Here is a 23,811-nt window from a genome sequence, read left to right as displayed (position 1 = left end):
GTAAAGCTTAGCTTAGATTGGTCTCATCCTTTTCCTGTTTTCCTTCTTTCTGATGTGTGATTTAGAATTCAGGTAAGTAGGCTGGGGTAGAAGTTCTGCGTGGTAAACATATGTGAAATAGTGTTTCGTGAGCATCCATAGCAAGCTGCAGTGAGCAGAGGCTTTACCTGCAAGCCGTGCAGCTCCCTTGCCCGCACACTTAGTTCTGGGTGGTGCAGGTGATCCCTTTTAGGTCACTGGATGCAATCCTGGCAGGGTTGAGCTCAAGGAGGCATTTAGCCCTGACTTCAGTGGGGTCAGTATTCTGTTCACAATGCACAAAACTTCATAAATCTGCAGTGTTTGTCAATGGTTGGGCCTCCATGGGCTGTGAACGCTGGAGCGGCTGAGCCAGGGCTAGCGAAGGAGGGAATTCCTGTTATCAGTAAGGTTAAAGGAGGTGCTGGTGGTGTTGAACAAAAATCTCTTGACCAACCCAAAGAAATGCTTTCAGGGAGTATCCCACTGGAAAGAAACAGTTGGGTTGTCAATTTGAAACTCTTGAAAGTGTTTTTCCTCCAATACCGAGTATTTTTTACTTTATTGGCAATGGTAAATGCTGCTGCTGGCTGGCTGTAGATTTGTGTGTGTAGTACAGTTGTTGGCTGCTTACTTCATCTAAAATGCATTTCCTTTGTTAGGAAAAGAACATTAACTACCTATCATTTACCATCGGCTTTGCTTTCAAAATGTCTTATTTTGTTGTTCTAAGGCCCAGCGTGGTGGCCTGAAAGTAATTTATGAGAACTGTTGGACACACTTCATGTGAGAAAGGGAAGGGTTGGCATTTACGAACTCACTGGAACTAAATTATAGACGAGATGTCTGATTAACTTCTGGGAAAGATTAATCAACTCAGCTATCTCCTTAGCACATGTCTAAGCAATAACTTATGGGTTATTAACTTCTTAAAAGCATTTATGTGCTCAGGTAACACAGCAACAAAAGAGGAACTTAAATAATGATAATGCATGCAGGGAAGTTTATTTTTATTTCAACACCACAAGTAAAAATACCTGTGATGGCTAGGGTAAAGGTTTAAATTGCATTACAAGAAACGTGTTGTTTAAATGTATACAAGTAAATCTGCATGTTTCTCTTTTTCTCTGCCCTGAGCCAAAAGAGGATCTTTCCAAATTGAGTGGTAACTGAAACTAGTGGTGGGCCTTACAAAATTTGTTTTTCTTCATCCTGTTCTGTTTCCTTCCATTTCCCATTGTCAGCTGGTACAAGCCGAGTTTCTGCTCTGCTGGGACTCAGCGTGTGAGGCGTTAGCCCAGGAAGGTCTCAGGGGACTGGGACAGACTACTTGGTTGACGCATCTATTTTTTGCTGCAAACTGTGTTTTTTGCTGAATCAAAATCCCTGCAGTCTCCAAGATCAGATACTTCCTTAATGCCTGCTCTTTTATCCTGTAACATTTAGTTTTAATTCCTCTGTCCCCTCTGCATAATAAAACAGGGGATCTATAATATTTGGGCAGACAGATAAAACTGCCCATCAATCAAGAACGATTTTCCTCCATGGCAGTGAATGAGCACCATCCCTGTCAATACCCAGAGTTCTCCTACTTCAAAGAACTCTCCCTAATTTAAGAAAGGGCCTGCATTTAAAAGGTGAGCTTTGAGATCTGCAGCTGACTACACACAAGACCCCATCCCTTTCCTTTTACTACAAACCCACCTGAGGGCTCCAGGTAGAAGCCAGGTGTGATTTGCAAAGCTTGCTCTAGAGTGAATACAATTCTCCTGCCATGTCTCTGCTTATTCAATGTGATGCTCCAACCCTACCAATTTGCCTGAAGATGATGCGAGGTTAAATCTGCAAAGAAAGCTAGAAATGGAAAGAAAACACCATGATACCAGGAGTCCTGACTGCTTAAGGTTCAAGAACCAACTGCCTTTGAAAACGTACATTTATGCTGCAGGCTGAAAACCTTTTCCAGCCTTGCTGAATTGTATAGATTGTCAATGATAAAAATTAAATCTGGAGAGGTTTTGAAATGCTAACCCTAATGATCCATTAGCAGTATCACGTCATTCTTCGTAAAACTCCCCAGCTAGAATGAACTGGCTGCAAAGTGTTTTACGTCGTGTGCATTACAGGGTAATCCAGGAATATGATTAAATTAATAAAATAAAAAAAAAATGGTTTAAGTGGGCTTTCTTCCAATCCAAAGGATAAATGTCTGTGCCTATATTACTTATATTTATAATCCAAGAATATGCGCCCACAGGATTTCTTCTACTGGTTTGTAAACCGAGAAAGTTGCTGTTACCGCAAAACCAGGAAGGTCACTGCCATGCCAGCCCTGATGCTTCCCCGGGCAGTGCGATGCTCAGCCGTGCACAAGCTTCCCCTGATCCACGCTTGTGGCAGGGCACTGAGACCATTAACCCCATTTGTTTCCCCCAACAGGGACCCCGAGGACTATTGGGACCGAAGGGGCCGCCTGGACCCCCGGGGCCACCGGTGAGTTCCCAGGGCTGCTGAGCCTTCCGAGCAAAATGCCCTGTCCCCATTAGTCATCCAAGCAGATAATACAGCTGCATATTTTTATACATCTGTGTAATGAAAAAAAGTGGTATTAAAAAAAAGTGATGGCTCAAAGTCCATATTCTCCCCCATTTTCAGTGGCATCACATTCATTTACGGCAGCTGAAGATTTGGCCCACCTGAGTAAATATTAATGCTTCGCTCAGGCTGAAAGGGAAGAATGAGAGTTATTAACACAGTGACTTTGCTATTAGCTTTTGCCTGAGGGCTGGTGAGACTTTAAAGCAGTTTGTTCATATTTTGGGTGAAAGCCAAGGAAGGAACATGCCGGTTTTAATTCGTGAGACAGTCACCTCATCTGCCGTGCACTGCTGGAAGTGCTGATGCAGGGGCTCTCTCCATAAATCACTGCACCTTGCTGAAGTCCCAGAACTTAAAACCCAAAACCTGGGCTGCTGCTAGAGCTAAGGCAGTCAGCGTGTGGTGGTGAGCGTGGTGAAGCCCTTAACCCCCCTGGGATACAAAGACATCTTTGCTTTGAGCTCCTAGTCCTGCTGAACTTTAATGAGGGTTCAGGACCTGCTCCAAAACTGTCTCATCTCTCACGAGCGTGATGTTACACCCCAGTACCTCCCCCTGCCCCAGAGCAAAATGGTGGCAGGGGAACCCCCAGCGGGACATCTCCACTTGCCCATGTTACTCCCTTAATGAAGATGCTCAGGGAGTGTTTGACCCCAGTTGCCGTCCGTTTTGCCACAAGGCAGCGCAGCCCCGTTGCCTTCAACGCTGCCTTGCTGAATGATGCGCTTGCATCCGAGCGGAGACGTTTCTCATTTGTTGTTGTCCTGTTCCCGTTTTTCGTCTTTATTTGCTACCCCATGCCTGCTTGCTGTTGGAGGTAATCCGGCTGTGGTACTTAGCCGGGATTTGCTCGACCTGGCGCTGATTCTACCTCACGGGCAGGTTAAACTGGTGAGGAAAACACTGAAATGACTTTTAAAAGTGTAAACTGGATTTGTGAAATTGGCTGCTTTAGCAAACACCTTTAGAAAATTGCTCCCTTTCCACGCAGTCCAGAAGGCCTCCTGATGTTTTGTTATTTTTATGGTAATTTCTCTGCATTCATGGTGCAAAATAAAGAGATACTTTCTTAGTGCTGTTTTTTTAAATCCTTTCTCAGGGTGTGGCTGGTATGGATGGACAAACAGGTCCCAAGGGGAATGTGGTAAGTTTTCACTGCAAATTTTAGACAGTTTGGATATTCTATAGAGGGAAATGTAAAATGTACTCGATTAAATTAGATTTGCTAATTGCTTTTTCACCTGGTCTGGATTCCTATCAGAGCCTGTGAAAACCACAGAGAATATCTTCCTACAGCAAATGGATGTTAATTTATTATAATTTCTGATGGAATTACACATTATTTCCCCATGAAAGATCAAACATTTTCATCGAGATGTGTGTTGTTGTAATGAATATCAGAATATAGTAATTTAACTGAAAGGAAAAAAAGAAATCTTTATGATGTGCTCATACTTGGTACTAATTGGATAAAATGGAGTCCCTGCAGAAGAGCCAGTGCAAAAGCGGGTAGTGTCAGAGCCCTGCTCAGCTCAGTTGGGCTGCATGTCCATGCAGAGAAATGTGTGTGTCCTGAAATAACTTCACCCCTCCCATTGTGGAGAGAAGCTGTTTCCCATTCCCAGGAGCTCTTGGTTACTGGTGATGTGTTAGAGAGGGTGTCAAGATGCTGCAGGGGGGCGTGGGGCTGTGCGGAGTGCAGAAGCTGTGGTACCTGAGGAAGCACCAGCTCTGCTCTCCCCTTTCCTGCCTTCAGCTCTGCCCTTGTCTCCTCGCAGGGTCCTCAAGGTGAGCCAGGTCCCCCAGGACAGCAGGGTAACCCAGGTGCTCAGGTAAGAGGAAGACTCCTTTGCCATCAGTAGGAAGAAGGAATGATGGTTTTGAATGGGCTTTGCTCCCCCATCAGACAGGACCAGCAATGAGGGGATTTGCTGGGAACTGGCTTGACAATTCCTCCTGGCCCAAAGTCTTCATGAAAATGCTCCTGGTTTCAGATCCCCCAGTTCTCACCTGGCTTTTGCTGCCATGATACAAAGCCAAACCCAGGTCCAAGCAGTCTCTGTGTCTGAGCCACATCTTGTGGGCTTATGTCTGTTTTTTAGCACCCCACGATCCAGTTGCTCTGGAGCCAGGTGGGTAATACAGATGTCCAAGCCTTGCTGTCAGCCTTCTCCACGGATCTCAGCAAGTCTCACTCCTCTGAGCATCTCTGTTTCCATCCTGGGGATGAGCCTGGCTGCACATGGCCGAGCGGTGCAGCCCTCCAGAGGAGGCATGCCATGCAAAACCAAAATTTTATCACCTATTGCGAGACATTTTGAGAATGAATGGAGCTGGGGAAGTCCCCAGCCTTTGCAGGCACTAGAATGATGCTCAGCTGAGGCACTGCCAAAATGCATTTGGAAGGGATAACTTGTTCCTTAATGACCCTAGTTGTTTGGGTTTTTTTTCTTTTTGCAGGGTCTTCCAGGTCCACAAGGCGCTATTGGTCCCCCAGGAGAGAAAGTACGTTTAAATGCTGCAGCTCTGACTTAAGACAACTGTTGCCATTGATATGCATTTGCTCCTACTTCAGGCTCCTCCTTTGCCCCATGTACAACATCTGTTTGCAGCCGTGTCTATGAAAGTCTAATGCCTCTCATTCCAGACAGAAGAGAGACAAGAAAGCACGGTTTACCTCTAATTCATAATATTTGCATTCATTTCCCCTCTTAAAAGAAACATTTTGAAGGCAGCCTATGGTAAAACAGGAGAGGATTGAAAATTGTCTTCTTCTGTGGCTAAATGCCTGGAATTCTGAGCGGGATGGTAATGGGAAGAGCCCCGTGGGTTTGGCTGGCTCAGCCGAGATCCTCTGCCTCCTCCCCGCCTGCGCCAGCTCTCTCTGATTTTCCTCTGCTGTTGACGTGGTGGGGTCAATGCTGGCCTCGGTTCCCCCAGGCGGCCCTGGGACCATCAGGATTTAAACAAGGGGAAAGGGTTTGCCTACAGAGTAGCAGTTCTCCGAGTGTTTGCTCAGCTCCCGTTGAGTAGAGACAGAGCGTGTGTCCCGGTGTGTGCACCAGGAGAACCCCCTGCCTGTGTGGGCAGCGTGGGGTGGACTCGAAGCATCAATCATTCTCCTGTGAAGGAGCACGTTAACAGTTCTGCCAGAAAAAGGGCACTTGGGTTTCAGTGCTGAGTCACACACTTGCAACAGCGGCAGCACTCCTCGGTGGTGTGAGAAAGCAGGGGGTTGCTTAATTAAAAAGGTAATCATTGAGCGGCGTTAAAGCGGCAAGCGCAGTCGGTTGGGGAAGCTCCGCTCTTCCTTTGCCAGTTAATAGCCTTGCCATGGGGCACCAAAGAATGGGCATTTCTTGGTCCAGTGAGCCCCATTGTTTGGTGTCCTCCGACTTGTCCCCAGCCACCTGTGCAGCACCGTGCCCTTGTGGCAGGATGGCACCTGGGTGCCTCATGACCCAGAGTCTCCCTTGGAGCTCGCTTTGCTCTGTTGGGCCTGTATGCGTGAGGTGCTGGCACTAACGCCGTGGTTTCCCAGGATGTGGGAACAACTCTGCCCACAGAAATAAGCAGACTCCCTACCAGTCACGGCAGCTTTTTGAACAGACTCACCTCGCTGCAGCCTTTCACACCTAGGAAAATCACAAGGCATGTCTGGAAAAGCCCCGTCCGCTGATGCTCTGGAGGCTCTGACCATTGCAGCTGGTGATTTTCTGTTTGTTTTTAGGGGCCGCTGGGCAAACCTGGTCTTCCTGGCATGCCTGGTGCAGATGGTCCTCCGGTAAGTTGTTATCTCCTGGGTCTCTGCTCAGCATCAGGGCTGCAGGGCCTCATCCTGCACCCATCCACCCTGGGGTGCACCAAGGGCTTGTGCAGCAAAGGTCAGGCTCACCCTGCCTGCGTTGTGGCTGGGCTGACGGCTTTGAGAAGCCCTGTCCCTGCTCCAAGCTTTGCTCAGCCTCGCAGCACAGTGCTGGGTGCTTCTCACCATCTCTTCAGGCCTCTCTTTCCCCTCCTCCTGTCTCTCCTCTCTGTTTGACATGGGTTGGCAACTCACCAAGGTCGGGATGGTCTCCTCCATGTGTGTGTTTGTGTGAACCGCAGCACCCGCTCTGGGTGGTCCTTGTCTCGCTCAGGGCTGCTGGGCACTGCTGCAGAACAGTGATAAGCACAGGCTGAAATTGCATGTCAATGTTGTATTCTTGTGCATTCTTCCTAAGCCTACTTTAAACATAATTTGCTCCTTCCTCTAGAAATTGGGCTTAAAAATCTCTGGCCTTTAAACCTGATCTCATTTTTACACACCTCAGAGGCACCTGGTTTTAAGAATGACAAATGTGAAATAGTTACATTCCACTAATCCAAATGCAGAGCATGGCAAAAAAAAAAATAAAAATAATTAAATCACATTTCCCACCCTTGGATTATCATTCCTACAGAGGGCATTTTGAACACTCATACAATTGTTAGCTGAGTCAACAGAGCAACTAAAGCAAAGCCCAGAACATCTCTAAAGCTGTAGCTTTTGATGTGAAAGTCCTGCAGCAGCCTCCAGGGAAGATCAGCTGGAGAAGATGCCAGGTCTATTTTTATGCAGACTGAAGGATGTATAAGACCTGCAAGCCGAGCACAGGTGGTTGTGCCTGGGCACAGGTCCCTTGCTGCAGATAGCCATGTAGCATGCAGTTTGTAGGTTTGTAAACATACAGGTCACTCTTTCCAAGGACAAACACCCCACGCGTATTCTCTTTATAGAAACTGGTCTTGGAAGATACCTGAAAATCCCTGAAGTATTTCGCTGTGAAAGCCAACCAAATTGCTCCTCAGTTTTTTATTTTAGTAGCCGTAATGGAGATGGGCATTTTGAAAATAGTGATGATTTAGTGCAGAGCGGACAAAGGCTTTTGAAATCTTGCTGCTCTTCCATTTTGCCTCCCTCAGGGTGCAGGGAGATAGCAGGAGCTGAAGGCAAGCACGGTTATAGGACTCCTTTTGTGCACTGATGCTCTTGGTGCCGTTTAATCTCACAGGACAAACTCAGATTGCATCTTCCTCCTACATTGCGTTGATGTAAAAATGACAGCTGTCGTTTTGTTTCTTTATTAAGCCAGCTTGTTTATTGAAATCTGGCTTGCCTGACATTCCCCTTCTGAAGACTGATGATGGAAAATGCTCATAAGCTTTTCCTTGTTATATTGGTAGAAAGCTTTTTGTGTATTTAGAGGAGAGTTCGTAAGTAAAGAAACCATTGAGCGCAGAAGGTCTTGGTGGCTTTAGAGCAGCTGGATGTGCTTTCATCTTCCTTATAAAACAAAAGGTCCCTGGGTGTGCAGTGAGTGCCTTTGCAGGGGCTTATTCCTTTTGTATAGGCATTGCCACCTAAAGAGTCATCTTCCAACCTGGCTCCATTTTGGTTCTGACAGCAGAGAAATCAACGCTAAAAAATACTTTCATGGATTTCCCCCATTTCTCACTAATCCTTCCAGCTCTATCTGAGGCAATTCACACCTTTATTTTCTACTGACTGCATCTACAGCAAAAGACTTCTAAAGGCTGTGAATAAGAATGTTGGAAACTCTTGGATGTTGAGTTATTCAGCATCAAATCCCAGGAGGAATGCTGGCCAGCATCCAGCCAGCCGCCGTCTAGCAGGGATGCGGGTTAGCTCAGCATTTGTCATGGGATCTTGTAATGGACTCTAGGAATTAGGAAATTAATGAGGGGATCCGACCAGTCTGAGCATCTTGTGACCTTCACAAGTTTGCTAACACATGGAGTAAATTTTACCTGTTTTCCTATCTGCAAAATTTATATGCGGCTTTCTGCTCAACTCATGGAGGTTGTTCTAATACGTGAGGAATATTGCAAAATGGTTTGTGCCTCTCTGCTGAAAGGTCGTGAAGAGTAAAAGGATAAATAACCAGGTAGAATACCACCAAGGACCCAAATGCTCCTCTCTTCCTTTGGGGGAAAACTTACTCTTGCAAGCTGGCTTGGGGGGGGGGGGCTGCTTATATCAGTAAGAGCTTCCCGGGGAGCAGATGTTCTCCTACAGATAAATTGTAGCTGCCTGAGTGAGCTTGTTGGCTTCAGAAGGATTAGATGTGTGCTAAACCCATTTTCCTATTCTCTTTGTCTCTTGTATTAATAGGGTCACCCTGGCAAAGAAGGTCCTCCTGGAGAGAAGGGCAGTCAGGTAGGTGTCGAGAAGGTCCCCGTGTCTGCGAAGGGGAAGGTCACGGTAGCTGGATGGGACAGATCTGCATGGGCGCTGGGGACGGCCGGGCAGCCAGGGGATGTGGGGCAGTGGAAGTGGTAAGAAGCAAACCCTGATGAAATTTGAAAGCTGAGCGCAGCTTGCGTCTGCTTGAGAGTGTCTTCTGGGGCTTGGGCTGGTCTTTTCTCAAGTCCTCCCAGCTTTCCTGGCAAGCAGCACAAAAACTGAAGCTGCGAAGGGAAGCCTTCCCTTAATCAGACACAAATAAGTACCCTTCGTGGCAGAAGGAATGCAGAAAATAACTCTTTTTGTATTTCCTGGTCTTTCTTTTTCTTCCTCCTCCACCTCAAAGTCCCTCTTTAACAATATATTTGAGAATATTGCTGGAGGCTAGAGTCCTTGAATTATACAGTCGTCTGTCTGTCCGGGAGATTTACCATCTGCATTCCCACTGCGTCCCATTCAGTTGAAAAAACGTTACATTTGTCAAAAGTCTTTGATTAGAGTGCAGCCTGCTTTGATGGACGTCGGCTCGAGCCTTGCTCAGGCGCTGCACAGAGCCCAGCTCTCAGCCGCAGCCGTTTGTCTGGCTGGTGTCACACCAGGCTGAAAATTCATTCGTTAGCCCCTGCAGAATATGAGAAGCCAATTAAGTGGTTGTGCCAGTGCTCCTTGGGCTGGCAGGCATTTAGCAAATGTCAGGAAAGTGATTTTGTAGCGGCACTGGTGCTGCAGGTCTCCTCCAGCCAACATTCGCACGAGGACTGGGATGCTGGTGGACCCGTCAGCTCCGTCTGGCTGTCAGGCTGGAAAAAATGGGCTGTCTCAGTCTGGGAGAAGTTGGAAGGGTGTTTGTTTTAGGGAGTTGAGCAAAATAAAAGCCAACTGGGTTCAATAAAGAACATGATTTATTTGCAGGTATAAGAAAGCATGGCAGCGAGGGTGGGAAGGAGAGTTTTTGCAGGGCATGTTGGGCACCGTGTCTAGCACAGCTCATTGCTGTCCCTGGGGATTTGCAGCTTTCGGTGTCAGAAAGAAGCTTCATGAGCGTCACCTCCCCCACATAGCTGAGGCCAAAGGACATCACCCCGAGGCTGGTGCCTCAAGCAATAACTCCTCTCTGTGATCATCGTCCTCACAAGCTCTGTTGCGTTACTGCAAAACCAGGATCGTTTGGAAGGGGGAAGACAGCTGGACATGTTCTTCTTCTTTCAGAGAACTCATTTTCTTTAATCCAAGAGGCAAATTGTCAGCCTTATGTATAAATCCCCTCTCTAAGGAACCATTGCTGTCCTGACTCTCTCATCCTCCTTTCCTATTATACCGATCTTTGCCATCTGCTCAGCCCGGTGTACCTGCTCAAGGTGATGTTCCTGTCACTGTCTGTGCTATTTTGAGCTATTTTCAGGTGGCCGCTACCATTTCCACCCAGTCTGAAGCAGCCAGATGGCTGGGATATTTGTTTTCCACGCGCTTTCCTTATAGATGCACCTTCACGTTGAATTTTGATGTGTTTTTCTTGTTCGCATGTGTTTTTTCGCCCCAGGGTCCACCAGGTCCTCAGGGCCCCATCGGTTATCCAGGACCACGCGGAGTCAAGGTAAGGAGGACACAGAGACAGTGTCCGCGGTGTTGCTTGTTTGACTGGAGTTCTCCAGCTTGTGCTGGAGGTGGACACTGCCAGTGGGTGCAGATGTCCTACCAGGGCAATTTAGGGACACCTCAGTGATCAACTGTACTGCTCAAGCGAGCCTTGGTCCAGGGTCTTCTCTCAGGCAATGAGGATTGCAAGTCCCCTGCTCTCCAATAACCCCTAGCATCGTTCAGCGCTTTGGAGAGATTTGTCTTTTAATTTTTCGTGAACATCGTCTGTCCCATTCCAACAGTTCCCAGTTTACAACCAAAGTAAATCTCAGCCAGAATGTGAAGAGTTTAACAAGGCTTGTTAATTTAAAAAAAAATAGCCTATTACTAAAACAAAGCAAGCTTTTCATGCCTCTGATCCAAAATCTTGTCAGAAGAAGCTGAGGTGTCTCAGCAGTGTGCTTTTTCACTAGATTGAATTCCAGTTCTTCCCTCGTTCCCGCTGCCTGCAGCGTTTGCATGCTGATAAGGCAGTGGTGGGTATGTTTTTCCCTATTCAGCTGTGGCTATTATGCCCATCAAGACGTATTAATTCAGGTGCAGATGCATCCTGCATCTCAAAGGTCCAATGAATCTGCAGGGATCTGTGCTAGCAGATACAAACACCGCCTGGGGACTGACTACAGGTGAAGTTAAGCCCTCTTAAGCCCCTTTGTACATTTATTTTTTTTTTCAACAGCAGAAGCCCATGGGCTGTTCTGCCTTCAAAATTTAAGGGGGATGTATTTAGCCAAAGCAAGCTTCCATCTCATTTCTTGCAAGGTTGCAGACTGAGATGTAGTGGTCCATTAGGGGTGGTTTGCTGTTGTGTTTACCACTAAAGCGGAACTGTTCCACATTAGAGTGATAGAGAGAAAGCGTGTCGTGCACCAAACCTGTAGTGCATACAGACAAGGTTTTGCTTCTTACAAGCAGTGTTCTATTCACTGCACAAGCCTCCAGTTTGGAAAAAAAAAAGTGTCTCATTGCGTTTGCAGTTATAAATAACTTTTAGATCTTGCCTCACTTACCAGAACCCAGTCCTGCTGCACAAATTTTCATGTACTTTAATTAAACTTTTTCTTGACATGCTGAAGGGAATAAAAATTTTAAAATACCCCAAGCGAAATATTATTCCTCAAAATAAAAGCTTCGTTATTTATTCTGAGAGTTGCATTGCACGGTACACCTGATGTAAATACCTGAAGGTGATTTATCCCAAGAGGCAGGATTGATGGGAAGCATGGGGGTCCCCAACAGGTATGGGCTGATGTTGTAGCAGGGGACAGATCCTGACCACACTCAGCACCCACCATGGACTGATTGCCTTGTTGAAGCTTTGGAGAGCTTCTGCACCATGTCACAAGTGCATAACACCAGTCATGTTACTTGTTTTTTTGTTTGGTTTTTTTTTTGCTTTTTGGTGCCTAAATGTACTTTAAATAAGGTAGTGCATGCACAGAGATGAAAACCATGGTAAAAAAGAGCCAAACTTAACCTTTAGGGGTGTTAGATGCAATGCTGCTACCCACTGGAGAGCAGCAGGGGAATCTCTGGCCATGTGCTCAGATATTTTAATATGGATTTACTTCCCAAGTGTCCAGACACAGATTGAGCACTGGTTTTTCTGTCAATACTCAAGTGAGCTCAGTGTGCTGGCAAGGCATTTGTGGAAATGTTTTTTGGGAAGATACATGCAGCAAAACTTTTCATAGTGAGTTTTACCCTGGAAGCTTAACTCCTCGGCAGGGAATGGGCCGAGACCACCAACCCCACCTGCCAAATCAAATCAGCAGAGGTCTGTGACTATAAGGTGCTGTCTGGTGACCCAAAAGCCAGATTGGTGGCTGATATTTGATTAGCAATATGTTTAGGAACATCACAGTTCACAGAGATACCATTGCCAACATTGGAGGAAGCAAAAATCACCATAAGTAGTGATTCTTCCCTCTTAAGCTTACCTGTGTCCTTGTAACGTCTTGTTTTTTATCCTGCAAGGGAGCAGATGGCGTTCGTGGATTGAAGGGCACCAAAGGTGAAAAGGTGAGTTAACACTGCACATTTGGATTGATTCTTCTGCAGCCTCTGAGCATTTTTGCAGACTGGTCCCTCAGGATGCTCCACGTGACGTTTTCCTCTGCACAGAGGGTTTCCCTTGGACAAGCAGGGGGGATGAGCACCCAAAGGACTGGTAACTCATTGTTTTTGGAGTGGGTGCAGGCTGGGTACTTGCTGTGATGTTCTACCACATCTTGGCTTGGAGTAACTGAGCCTCAGTGACATGCTCAGGTGTTGAGCTGTTTGCTGGGGCCAGCCGTTACTGATGGCTCAGGGTCCAGCACTGAGATGATTTCCTCCTGACAAAACTGGCAGCTCAGGTGATTCAGTGGAGCTGTGAAGGGTTTGTGGTGCCTTACAGCTGGGGTATGCTGCCCAGCCTGGTCATCAGAGCAGCTTGTAAAACCCAGGTCAATAAGAAAGGCAACACAGTCTGTCTCAGCATGTTTCAAAGATGCAATTGGTTTCTCCCAGAGGAAGAGCAGGAGGTGTAGAAAAATCTCGCCCAGTCCCATAAGCAGATCCATGTGCTTTCATTCCTGCCTCCAGCAATTCAGCAGCAAAGCCAGCAATTTCAGCTAGGGGATCCTGGCAGGGACCTTCCAAACTTTAAAAGTCTTTCTGGGAACTGTGTCTTCATTGCCTATGAGAGATTTGCTGTAGGATGGAAATACATTATTGATTTGAGCTCTGCAATTAAACCTTCTTGGCTGAAAGAAATATTGCCACTGTCCTAGAGGTTGCCTCGAAGCGTGGTGTAAAACATCCTCCGTGAAAATAAAACCAGTTGTACTTCAGAAATAATTGGTTCCCAGTACTGGCAAGGTATTGTTATTCATATGGGGCCAGATTTGTGATCTTGACTTGCAGCCAAGATGGGATGTAGGGAATACTTGCTGTGGTCCCTAGGGGACCTTGGCAGTCGCAGCCTGGCTGGGTTTCCATGCCCATTTCTGCATGCCAAAGGCTTACAGGAGCCAATGTGATGGGCAACGTGGGAATCTAATCTTGTCATCCTGGGCAGGGGCCATACACTGAGACTAGAGAAGCCATTTTTCTTTTTTTCCATCTGTACACCTTGTCTGTTTTTTCCCCTCTGTTATTTAGGGTGAAGATGGCTTCCCTGGCTTCAAAGGCGATATGGGCATCAAAGGAGACCGGGTAAGAGTCTATGACCGATGTGATCTTGTGCTGCTTTGCCTTTCAAGCCTGTGTGTTACCCTGCAAACACAGCTTGGGGGGAGCAGTGAGGTGGGCTCCTGTCAGAGTCCTTCTGGCGTGTCTGACCTCCAGGCAGGAACGCAGGAATTTCATGTTCATGTTGTAAATCCCTGGATTTGCTAATTCCACCTTGAAGGTAAAATAAAACTGAGTAATAGTAGATAGAGGGCCCTGCCGTGAGGTTTGACAGCTAGGAATACTGCATGATTCAGCTGTATCACATATTTATTTTCAGTATCTCTTTTCCCCTTGTAATATTACAACTAGGGTCTGGTAGGCATCTTTATTTGCCGTGCCTAATGTGATTCCATACCATCAACGAGAAGTGTAAAGTTACTGGGAGCAGACTTTAATAGAAACCACAGCAGCACTGTGAAAAATGCCAGGAGTGGAGTGTCGCATTAGGCTTGTATCTGTAGCAGCAGGGCACATTGCCTGGTTGTAAAAGGTTTTAAAATGAGTGGAACACACAGACCACCAGAAACCCCAAATCACGCTTGGATGCAGGCAGCGGCAGCAGCACAGGGCTTTGCAGCTTGTCTGCCCATCTTCACAGACAGCCCCTGGGGACAAGGGGCTGTTCTTGTCCCCCCTCTTCATCTGACTGCTGCATCGCCTGGGGCTTGGTGTCCCCTCAAGCTCTGAAGCTCTCCCAGGGATCACAAGAGGTCTGCCTTCATTCATCCCCACGTTTAAAGGAGAAATTAATGCCTTCCATGAAGGCTTCTGAAAGTAGACATCAAATCCTCCATGTCTGGTGTTTAATTGTGCAATTGAACAGTTAAAACAACAGAAAGCTTCCCCAGCCCCCACTTCCTGCTAAAGAAGGACTGAAGGTGGCATCTCAGGGAGGTGACTCTTGTCCCAACCAAATGCGGATACACATAAGCTCCTTCAAACAAAGCTCGCGACACCAGTTCCCACCATCAAACTCTTTCTGCTTTATGAGCAATGAAAGGACAAGGGATGCTTGAGTGCCTCGCAGATAAATCTGCATCCACCCAGCTTCTGGTGAGCAAGAAGGCGGCTGCCTGTGTTCCCAGCGTGGCAGCATCTCCTGTTACCCTGTGTGACAAAATGGTAACTGTTGGGTTTTGTGCCAAAGTCTGCAGTGTCACAACAATTCACATTAATAGCTCGGTCCCCTCTGCTCTCGGATTTCCTAATGATTTTCAGTACAAGAGCTCCAGCATGGTCTTTCTTTTCCCGTTGTCTGGTTCAACTCTCAATTAAACACTTCCCAGGGCTTGCTTGCACATCAAACTGCAATTTGGGAACCGGGGGGTGGGTAAAAGGGTGCCTTGCAATCAGAGCTAATGAAGGCTGCTTCGGTGGAGAGGTGCTGCATGCAGATGGGATAATTGGGCTGCAGGAAAAGACGGCTGTTGTTGGAGATAATGGCCAGGCTGCGTGAGTGGAAGCTTGGTGTTCTAATAACGCTTTACAGTTTGCAGTCTTACCTGAGCCTCTTGGTGAAGACCAGCTTTCTCCAAGAATTGTATTTGCAGCTCCATGAAGTACCTGATTGCAGCCGTGAGGGTGGTGCTGTCAGTAAACGCGGGGTTTGGGACCTGCCTGCCTTGTCAACGCTTGTCTTGTGATTAACAGGGGGAAATTGGGCCTCCTGGCCCCCGGGGTGAGGATGGTCCTGAAGGTCCCAAAGGTCGCTCTGGCCCCAACGGAGATCCTGGTCCTCTTGGTCCTGCTGGAGAGAAGGTGAGGCTCAAGGGTGGAGCTGCCCACGGATGTTTTACAGTAAAAGCCACTTCTGGGTGTCTCAGGTGGGTGGCTGGGGCAGTGCCTGGAGGGGGTGTGTGTGCAGTTTTAGGGCAGAAGGATGAAGAGGAGCAGCGGGATGAAGGCTGGCCTGATTTGTTCAATGCAAAGACCAGAGGAGACCCAGGGGACATGGCTTTACTGCAGCAATGTGATTTGAGTGCATTGAGACGACGGTCTCTTTGGGGTTATCTGCTTGGGCACAATGTCTTGAAAAAAAGTCCAGAGGAAATAAATAGAGAAGTTGAAAGTATTGTGGACTCCAGTTTAATTTCTGGGTGCATCCAGTTGAAAAAAAAAAATGGCAAAAAATAAGCATTCCCTGCTAGGTCCCTACACATTTACAGTGCTCACTCCACATCACACCCACTGGGCTTCCCCCAGGGTGGGCAGAGGATGATGGCAGTGCCCTAACGGCTTTGTTCCAGCCGCACCAGGTCTGCTTTGCTCTTGACTTCTCTGCACTTTGCATCTCCCCTTTCTGCTGGTGCAAACCTGAAGCTGCTCACGAGGTCTCTCTCGCCCATGCTAATGCCCTTTCATTTGTGTTTCAGGGAAAACTCGGTGTGCCAGGACTGCCCGGCTACCCGGGCCGGCAGGGTCCAAAGGTAACTCGGCTGGAATCTGTCCTCGAGAGGTGTGGGGTATGCTGGGGGGCTCAGGGCCACCAGGCCTGCTCTGGTGGTGGTGCTGTGCAGAGGGCTCAGCCCCTGCTAACGGGACGATGTGGAACAGTAGTATTTCCTACTGCATGGTTCCTGCGTGGTCCCTCCTTCCCACTTGTGCAGGACAAATATATAGATGGGTCTCGACAGCTCCCAGCCCTCAGCTGGTGACAATCGGTGACTGGTTGGTTCTGTGTCACCTCAGTGTCCTGCAAAGCACTGGGAAAGAATGCAGGGGACAGGGGCTGCAGCCCCCAAGGGCATGCAGGACAGCTTTGGTGACAGCTATAAATAGGCTCCATGTGAGCTTCCATGCTACTAATAGGCGTAACAGTCCTCCTTGTATTGTGTCTTCAAAGGTCTGCACTAGTGTTAACTAATTAAGGAGAATAACTAATGAACCAGGGTCTCCCTGAAATTAAAATAAAACTGCCATTTGCAGATTTGCAAACATCCTTTGCATCTTAGCTATGCACCAACCTTCATTTGGGCCATTTTCAAATGTTCTTTTAAATTAAAGCTCTGAGTTCAGCTATATAGACTGAGGCTGCAGCCCAGTTTTTACATGCCCTGGAGGCCTTGGGAACTTGTTTTTGTTAAGGTTTTTTTTTTTTTTTTTTTTAGAATCATGTTTTATTATTCATGTTCATTGCTTGAAAAAAGGCAGGCTTGTTTAACACTGGAGACGTAATTATCTGCAAGAGATTGTTTCCTGGTTGTGGTGTTGATGGTTTATTTTTTAATTTGCATTTTATATCGGGGGGGGGGGGCGGGAGGAGGTTTGCATTTCTTTGACTAATTTATATTTTAAAAGCAGCAGCAGCAGCTATTCTCCAGGCACTCACATCAGAAAGGAACAAGCCAGGAGTTAAAATTTCATGTGCAATGTAGTGACTTAGGAGCTAAAAAACAAAAGCCTTGCCTGTTCCCCAGGCGCCAGGTAGAACCATGGGCTTGAGCCTTTGCAGTGACTCCTAATGAGGCGTGGACCTGTTTTTTTGGTTGTTGGGTTTTTTTTGTTGTTGTTGTTTGGGTTGGGATTTTTTTGGTTGGTTGGGTTTTTTTGTTATTTTTGGATTAATGTTCATCTCTGAGGTCATTTTGGGTCTGGTTTCAGTTTTATTTTTATTAAAAGGAGGTTTAAAACAAAACAAATGTTGGGAGCTGTAGATGCCAGCAGGCACTCGCTAGGGGTTGTTCCAGGCTGGCGGGTGCCGGTGTGGGTGCACAGAGCTGCCCCTTTCAATGTCTTGAACCTCTCTTTCTCTCTTTGCTCTTTCCCCAAGGGCTCAATCGGCTTCCCAGGATTTCCAGGAGCTAATGGAGAGAAGGGCACACGGGTAAGAGCCGCTATGTCTAGCTGCTTTGCTCATTTTTTCCTGTCCAAAGAAAGATCCTTGGGCAGGACGTGGGGGATGCTCCATTGCAGGCAGCTGCTGGGTGATGCTCAGGTTGCTTTTCCACAAAGGGGTTGCCCAAAGAGCGTCATCCCACCTGCTGGCATCCCGGGATGAAGTCCCGGGCACAGGGAGTGCAGGATCGGCAGTAGGCTCCCGATGCCGGCTGTTGGAAAGGAGGATGCTGGTAATAGCAGTAAGCTCTGCAGACAGCAGCTTTCCAATTAAACGCTGGAAGTTTTTCCCTCAAGATATTTTAAGAGGTTTCTCTGAACCTGAATCCGTCCTGCGCTGTCAGACTTTGCTTAGGGCACGAAGAGCTTTGTAATTAACAGTAATTATTAGAGATGGGTGAATCTGTTCAGACGCAGCAAGAACCATCTTTAGCCTAACTTGAGATTCAAAACGTGTAGCTGAAAAGACACAAGTTCATCCTTTTAACAAGTGGAGCTATTCTAAATTCATCAACACCCTTAAAATGTGGGGGCTCCATCCCACAGACTTGCTTCTACCTCCCACCCTACCTCCACCAACTTTGCTTCCAGGTAGGGATTGTCTAAATACACTGGTGATTTTTTTTTATTATTTTGTGGAAGACGTGCTTGAATTCAAGAGTACAAACATAGAGTTGTTTTCTGCACCAGCCCTGGTCACAGGGACAAAAAGGGGGAGTGAGGAGAGGGAGTGGAATTAGTTTCCTTTTTACTCTCATTTAAATACAAATGACTTCTAACAGACGTGTTTGATAGGAGCCCAGAAAACATAAATCACTTTGCACTGCATTAATATCATGCCACTGAAATTTGGTTTATATCCGCCCCTCTTTTTTTTTTTTTTTTTTCCTCCCCACTGTGTAATTTTATTTCATTCTAAACTACAAATGCAGCATCTTCTCCCCTCCCTCTGCTCCGGCTGGGCGGGAGGAGGGAGGCCATGAATAAGGCAGCTGCCACAACAGCCTTGAATTCACTGTAGCCCTATAATTACCACCCGCCTTATCAAATATACAGCAATAAAATCCTTGGGCTGGATTTTCTGGTGGTCTAAAAACAGGGCATCGGCGAGGCAGGGACATGCTGCTTTGCATCTCCAAGCATCCGCATCCTGTTTGCTCCATCTGCTAATTTTATTCTGGTGGGATGGAGAGCCAGACTGCTGGGATGCGAAACCTTTCAGGGAGCAGAGTGGGTACCGGGAGCTGGTGGTTTATGAGATTGGAAAAAAACCCAAGGGTTAGGCTGGTTGAATTTTAGCAATGTCCAGCCTGAAAGGGACCAGGGAGGGAGCAGACATGCTGGGAAGGGGCCCGACTTTCAGGACCAAGCAGCAATAAGAGGAGAAAAGACAGAAAATTAACAGTTTGGAACACGTTGCTCCCTTTTATGCTAAATGAGGTTTGTGCTCGTAGGAGGAGGTAGTGAGGACACTTAATTACACCGCTGGCATGCCCCACACATCTTCAGGTTAGGAATTGAAAAGGGAGTTTTGCATCTCAAGCCAAGAAGCCCATATTGTACTGGCTGCTGAGCTGAGAGGTGCCTGGTGGGCACTGTCCCTCTCCTGGGCCAGGTCGGGCTCCAGAACATGCTGTAGCAGTCCCCAAACCGCTGGTGTAATGGAAGGAGACAGGAATTTGAGGAGAAGTGAAGGGGGTTTTCTGTGTGAGGAGCAGGGGAAGGCACCCCAACCCCTAAGAGGGAGCATGGTCTGGCACGCCTCTGTCAAAGAGAAATATATTGGGTTATTTTAGGGTAATTTCATTTTTTTCTCTCTCTCCAATGTGTGATTGGACTATTTCTGCCATTTTACACCCAATCCAGCAGCTTGCGCTTGTTTTATCAGTGTACTTGTATGTGTGAGGTGCGGGAAGGAGGGAGAGAGATTTTCATGGACAAATGTCTCATTTAGTAAAAGGAGCCCAGCCTGAAAATGTTTTAAGAATAGCAGAAATAGTGGTTTTCAGTATCTGTTTTGGTATCGTTTTTTTCCCCCACTCCCAAGTATCCAATTTAAAATAAGTAGAAAGCAATTATATACAGAATGATAGACTGAGCTGGGATCACACCGCGCCAACCCAAACGGAGGCCATCAACTTAATTGAAGCCTCATTGAGTTAGACTTGATAAATCCCCCCCAGTTTCTCCTGAGACCACTAAATTTGCTATTTTTATGAACACGTCCACATATAATCAAGAAAGAGAGCTTCTAATATTTGCTTCTTCCAGTGCATTGTGGAGTAACCCAATTTGCAGCTGAAATAACCAAAAATCATTTGTTTGTCTTTCCTTTTTACATGGTGTTACTATTATGCTGTTCAACGCAGTTGTTTATGTGTCCAGAATAATATGAATCACACGTTTCTCTTACAATCATCATCATCTAGGAATGGAAATATGCTTTCCAGCTCATTATTTCAGCAATATAAGTAGTCTTCCCAAGTCCTTAAATAATAAAAAAAAGGGTGAAAGCCGAAGGCAGAAGAGCAGCACCAGCAGATCTGCCCGCACGAGCACGGGCAGCAGAATTGTGGTGCTGGCAGAGCCTGCGGTGCTAAAGCTCCCAGCTCCTGGCTGTTCAGCTGCATGAAAGGGCTCACAAAGTCAAAAATGTGGGAGGAATTTTTGAGTTTTCAGAGAAGTGTGACCTGTTAAATATCAAGATGGTTTTGGCAAGAGGATGCTCGTCGCCATGCCCGTTCTCACCCAGCTGCCCACAGCCAGAGGTGAGCTCGGGTGAGCTTGCTTGGCTGTTTTCGAAACCTGATCATAAAATCGATAGTTAGATGTGAATAAGTGGTCTTATTTTTAGAGCTAATAGACCTCTGTCATTAGCACCGGGTTATAGATCTCCCTGCTCGCCCAGTCTGACAGAGCCTGGGGTGCAGGGAGTGCACCAAAGTACCAAAATCCGACCATTTATTTGGGTACCTAGAAAATAATCTGAATTTAGATGCCTTTCCCTCGGTATCCCTGTTTGAAAAATATAGGTCTGTGTACATTTACAGTGCTATATAAATTCCTTGCATCAGTACACAGTGCTGTATGCATGATTAATGATAGCAATAAGCAGGGGAATATTTTGCTTAAAAATAGAATTGAGGAAGAAGGAAGGGAGTGTTGTGGGGCTACCTGCAGGGAGGTGGCACACGCTCCTCTCCACCTGCTCTGAATTTAGCCTCCTGTAGCTAAAGGAAAACCAGCTGGAATACTTCAAAATGATTTTTGCAATTAATTAAAAACAGGTATGCCAGCAGGCGTTATTAAATGGAACCGCCGAACAAGGAGGATTCAGCGGGACTAATTTTAGTAGCTTCAAGAAAGTTGATTGTAAAGTTTTCTGGCTTCTGTTTTATGTTCGCCTGGTTAATTAGCACCAAATACGAGAAGGCAGGATTGTGAGATGATGGATTTGGGGCAGAAAATGGCAAGTGATATTTTAAGCATTCTGTGTTCCTTACATAGAAAGCAAGTCTTTCTCTTCCTCTGACAGGTGATGGGTAACGATAGTGGACGGCAGGTCCGAAGGAAGAAAGTTAAAACTGTTGGAATGGTTTTGGAAACTTGACACCAGCAAAATAGTGGTTTTAGGGAGAAAGCTCTAGCCCATTCATTTTGTTTTAGGCGCGGGGTAATGGAGCTTAACATAGTGCCAGATTTAGGACACAGCCATCTCTGTCTTTTTTCTGTCAGGATTAATCACAGTCCCCCATTACAGGGAGCTGAGTGCATCTGTCAGATCTCATGAGCCTGCTGCTTTGTCGCTTCTGCAAAACAATGTCTTAAATTACTTGTTTAGCACTAAGTTCACAGAGATGAAGAAAGATTTGTAAATATGTGGGGCAGCTTAATTGGCTTGTGTGGCATAAAATAACTGCTCGGAGCAGGAATCCGACTCTTCTGCTGTCATTCCTTAAATATTTAACAGCACAGGTCTTGCAACACGTGTGTGTGTGTGTCGGTGTAAGCCAGCCTGCCATGCTCCCAGCTGGGGCGAGGACCAGCCCTTCCCCACAGCAGGAGCTGGGTGAATTGATGAGCAGAGATCAGTGGGAGAAGAGATTATGGGTGTTGGTGGCAGAGCTGGATAGCATTTTGGCTGGCTTTTTAGGAGACTGCATGGTCCGAGGGGGTGGCCTTGTCTTTGAAAGTTGTGTGGTGTTTTAAGGGGCTCGGGATACTTTTTCTTAAGAGCTTCCTTCCGTCAGATGGTAGATGTCGTCTGGGCTTTGGGATTACTGTCCTGCCCTGCCCAAGCATTATAAATCAAAATAAACGGAAGAATCAGGAGATGAAAGTAAACCTGCTGTTGTCCTTTTCATTGCAAATGGGAACGGGTGAGGTTTTGGGGGCAGTTTGTGTGCAATAGGCTCCGTTGGGGTTCACCTGCTGAGAGCTCAGCCTACGATGTTGGCCGCTAACTCCTCTTCATTTCTTTTTCATTCCAGGGAACACCTGGCAAACCAGGTCCAAGGGGGCAGCGCGGTCCAACGGTAACAGTCCATTTCTTTGTTCTTCTGCATTTTGAAAGCTTGTTAAGGCCAGGGAAAAGTGGAGTCTGATTTGTGTCCTCACTGGGAAGGATCTGGCCTTCTGCAGTTAAAGCTGAGCAGAGGGGATGCAGGGATTTGGGGCTGGATCTCACCAGTGAATATGGTTTAAAGTCATCACCATCCAGCATCAGTGATGAAGGCTCCTGTCATCCCCTTGCTGCTGGAGGGACAACTCATTGACCTGGTGCAGCTCAGGCACTTGGGTGCTTTGACTGATCAAAGTGCTGTGGGTAGCAAGAACTAAAATCTCGTCTTTTGTGTCTTATTAAGGGTCCACGTGGGGAAAGAGGCCCTAGGGGAAGCACTGGGAAACCTGGCCCAAAGGTAAGGTTTTGGGAAGCCTGGTGGCATTGTGTCCTAAAAAGTGTTGGCGTAGGAGACCACCTGGTTCATTGCTCTCCATTTCCCCTTCTCTCCTTTCTTCACCGTATTTTGAAAGCTGAGCCCGCCTGAGCTTCGTTACCCAGCCAAATGGCTCCTAGTCCAACCATAAAGTATGCACACGTCCTAAAAATATGTTGGCCCGTGTTTCAGCAGGACGTTAAGTGCATGCATGAATTAAGGGCCATTGCAACCAGCAGGGGAGTGAGCACCCCTCCATCGGGGACCAGCACAACCCTACAATCCACTGACACTTCCCCTAAGCCCTATTTTTTGGTGTTTAAGTAGCGTTTGAACCACCTTAGCAGCCTTAAGCTGTGCCATGGATGAAGGGACAGGTATTGCTGGTGGTCTCCAGAACCTTGCACCTTGCTTAGCCACTTTACATGCACACTGTTGGCCCACGATTGGTCACCGGGCAAAATAAGTATTTTCCTGCCAGCCAATCTGGAGGCATGCTCAGCTCCAGTACCTGCTCCAGAGACCAATTAACTGACCATCAGTCGCCAGAGATGATAGAAGCAAAGCTTTTGTAGTGAGACGTTGTCACCACCATGCTGCCAGCTTAAAAAATAAATGTCTTGGCTTTGTGTTGGCATGAATTTTTGATAAATACCTCGTCTTTGCAGCGGCATTTATCTCTCGGAGGGAGGCCATTATGTGGTGAAAATATCCTGAGCTCGCTGACGTTATCTCTCCTGTATTTTTATTAACCAATGTGGGGGGAACGAGCAGCTGCTTGTTTGTCACTGGATGCTGCTCCTGATACAGAATTATTAATAGAGAGGGACTGGGGGAGTCAGTGGGGTGTGGTGTCATCGTGGGCTTGGTGCCATTTGAAGTCTTTGTGCACAGCAGCTGCAATGTTGATATATGTATTTTTAATGGTGTGTTGTTTTCTTTATTCGTAAAAGGGCAACTCTGGTGGTGATGGCCCCCCTGGTCCTCCTGGCGAAAGGGTAAGACCAACTGGTGGAGCTGAAGCAGGACTCAGTCCCAGCCCGTTAGTCTGACACGGCAGATGAGGCGGGTTTGCAGGACTGAGATGGTGATGAAGGTTTTTTGGCAGTGAGCATCCTACCAAGTACCCTGTCAGGCAGAGAGGGGTGGGCAGCCCGCTGTAGCCACAGTGCAGCTTAGCATACCTCCATCAGCAAAAAGAAAAAATCCATTTCAAAGTCCAAGGTGAAGGTGCTTGTGTGAAGAGAGGTCTCGCAGGTCACCTGCAGTCCGTAGGTCCTTTCTGAGCTCTCCAAGGAAGGCTTGAATGGGACCTTGGGTGTCTTGGTAAGCATCGCTCCATGG

The 23,811-nt window shown here is 47.0% G+C and overlaps 1 protein-coding gene across 4 annotated transcripts in view; it reads left to right on the top strand.

Moving 5' to 3' along the window:
- The window catches only part of COL5A1 (collagen type V alpha 1 chain), a 160,335-nt gene that overhangs the window by 103,792 nt on the left and 32,732 nt on the right, over window positions 1–23,811 (top strand). For all 4 annotated transcript variants that reach the window (XM_055803058.1, XM_055803051.1, XM_055803044.1 and 1 more), the window contains 15 exons: window positions 2,458–2,511; window positions 3,716–3,760; window positions 4,395–4,448; window positions 5,077–5,121; window positions 6,347–6,400; window positions 8,771–8,815; window positions 10,383–10,436; window positions 12,458–12,502; window positions 13,625–13,678; window positions 15,347–15,454; window positions 16,069–16,122; window positions 17,466–17,519; window positions 22,021–22,065; window positions 22,396–22,449; window positions 23,421–23,465. In XM_055803058.1, coding sequence (XP_055659033.1) covers window positions 2,458–2,511; window positions 3,716–3,760; window positions 4,395–4,448; window positions 5,077–5,121; window positions 6,347–6,400; window positions 8,771–8,815; window positions 10,383–10,436; window positions 12,458–12,502; window positions 13,625–13,678; window positions 15,347–15,454; window positions 16,069–16,122; window positions 17,466–17,519; window positions 22,021–22,065; window positions 22,396–22,449; window positions 23,421–23,465 — 810 coding nt within the window. The remainder of the gene's footprint in view (window positions 1–2,457; window positions 2,512–3,715; window positions 3,761–4,394; window positions 4,449–5,076; window positions 5,122–6,346; window positions 6,401–8,770; window positions 8,816–10,382; window positions 10,437–12,457; window positions 12,503–13,624; window positions 13,679–15,346; window positions 15,455–16,068; window positions 16,123–17,465; window positions 17,520–22,020; window positions 22,066–22,395; window positions 22,450–23,420; window positions 23,466–23,811) is intronic.

This window comes from Falco peregrinus, chromosome 1 (assembly GCF_023634155.1).
Source record: "Falco peregrinus isolate bFalPer1 chromosome 1, bFalPer1.pri, whole genome shotgun sequence".
Taxonomy (NCBI): domain Eukaryota; kingdom Metazoa; phylum Chordata; class Aves; order Falconiformes; family Falconidae; genus Falco; species Falco peregrinus.
This window is presented reverse-complemented; position numbering and strand designations above follow the sequence as displayed.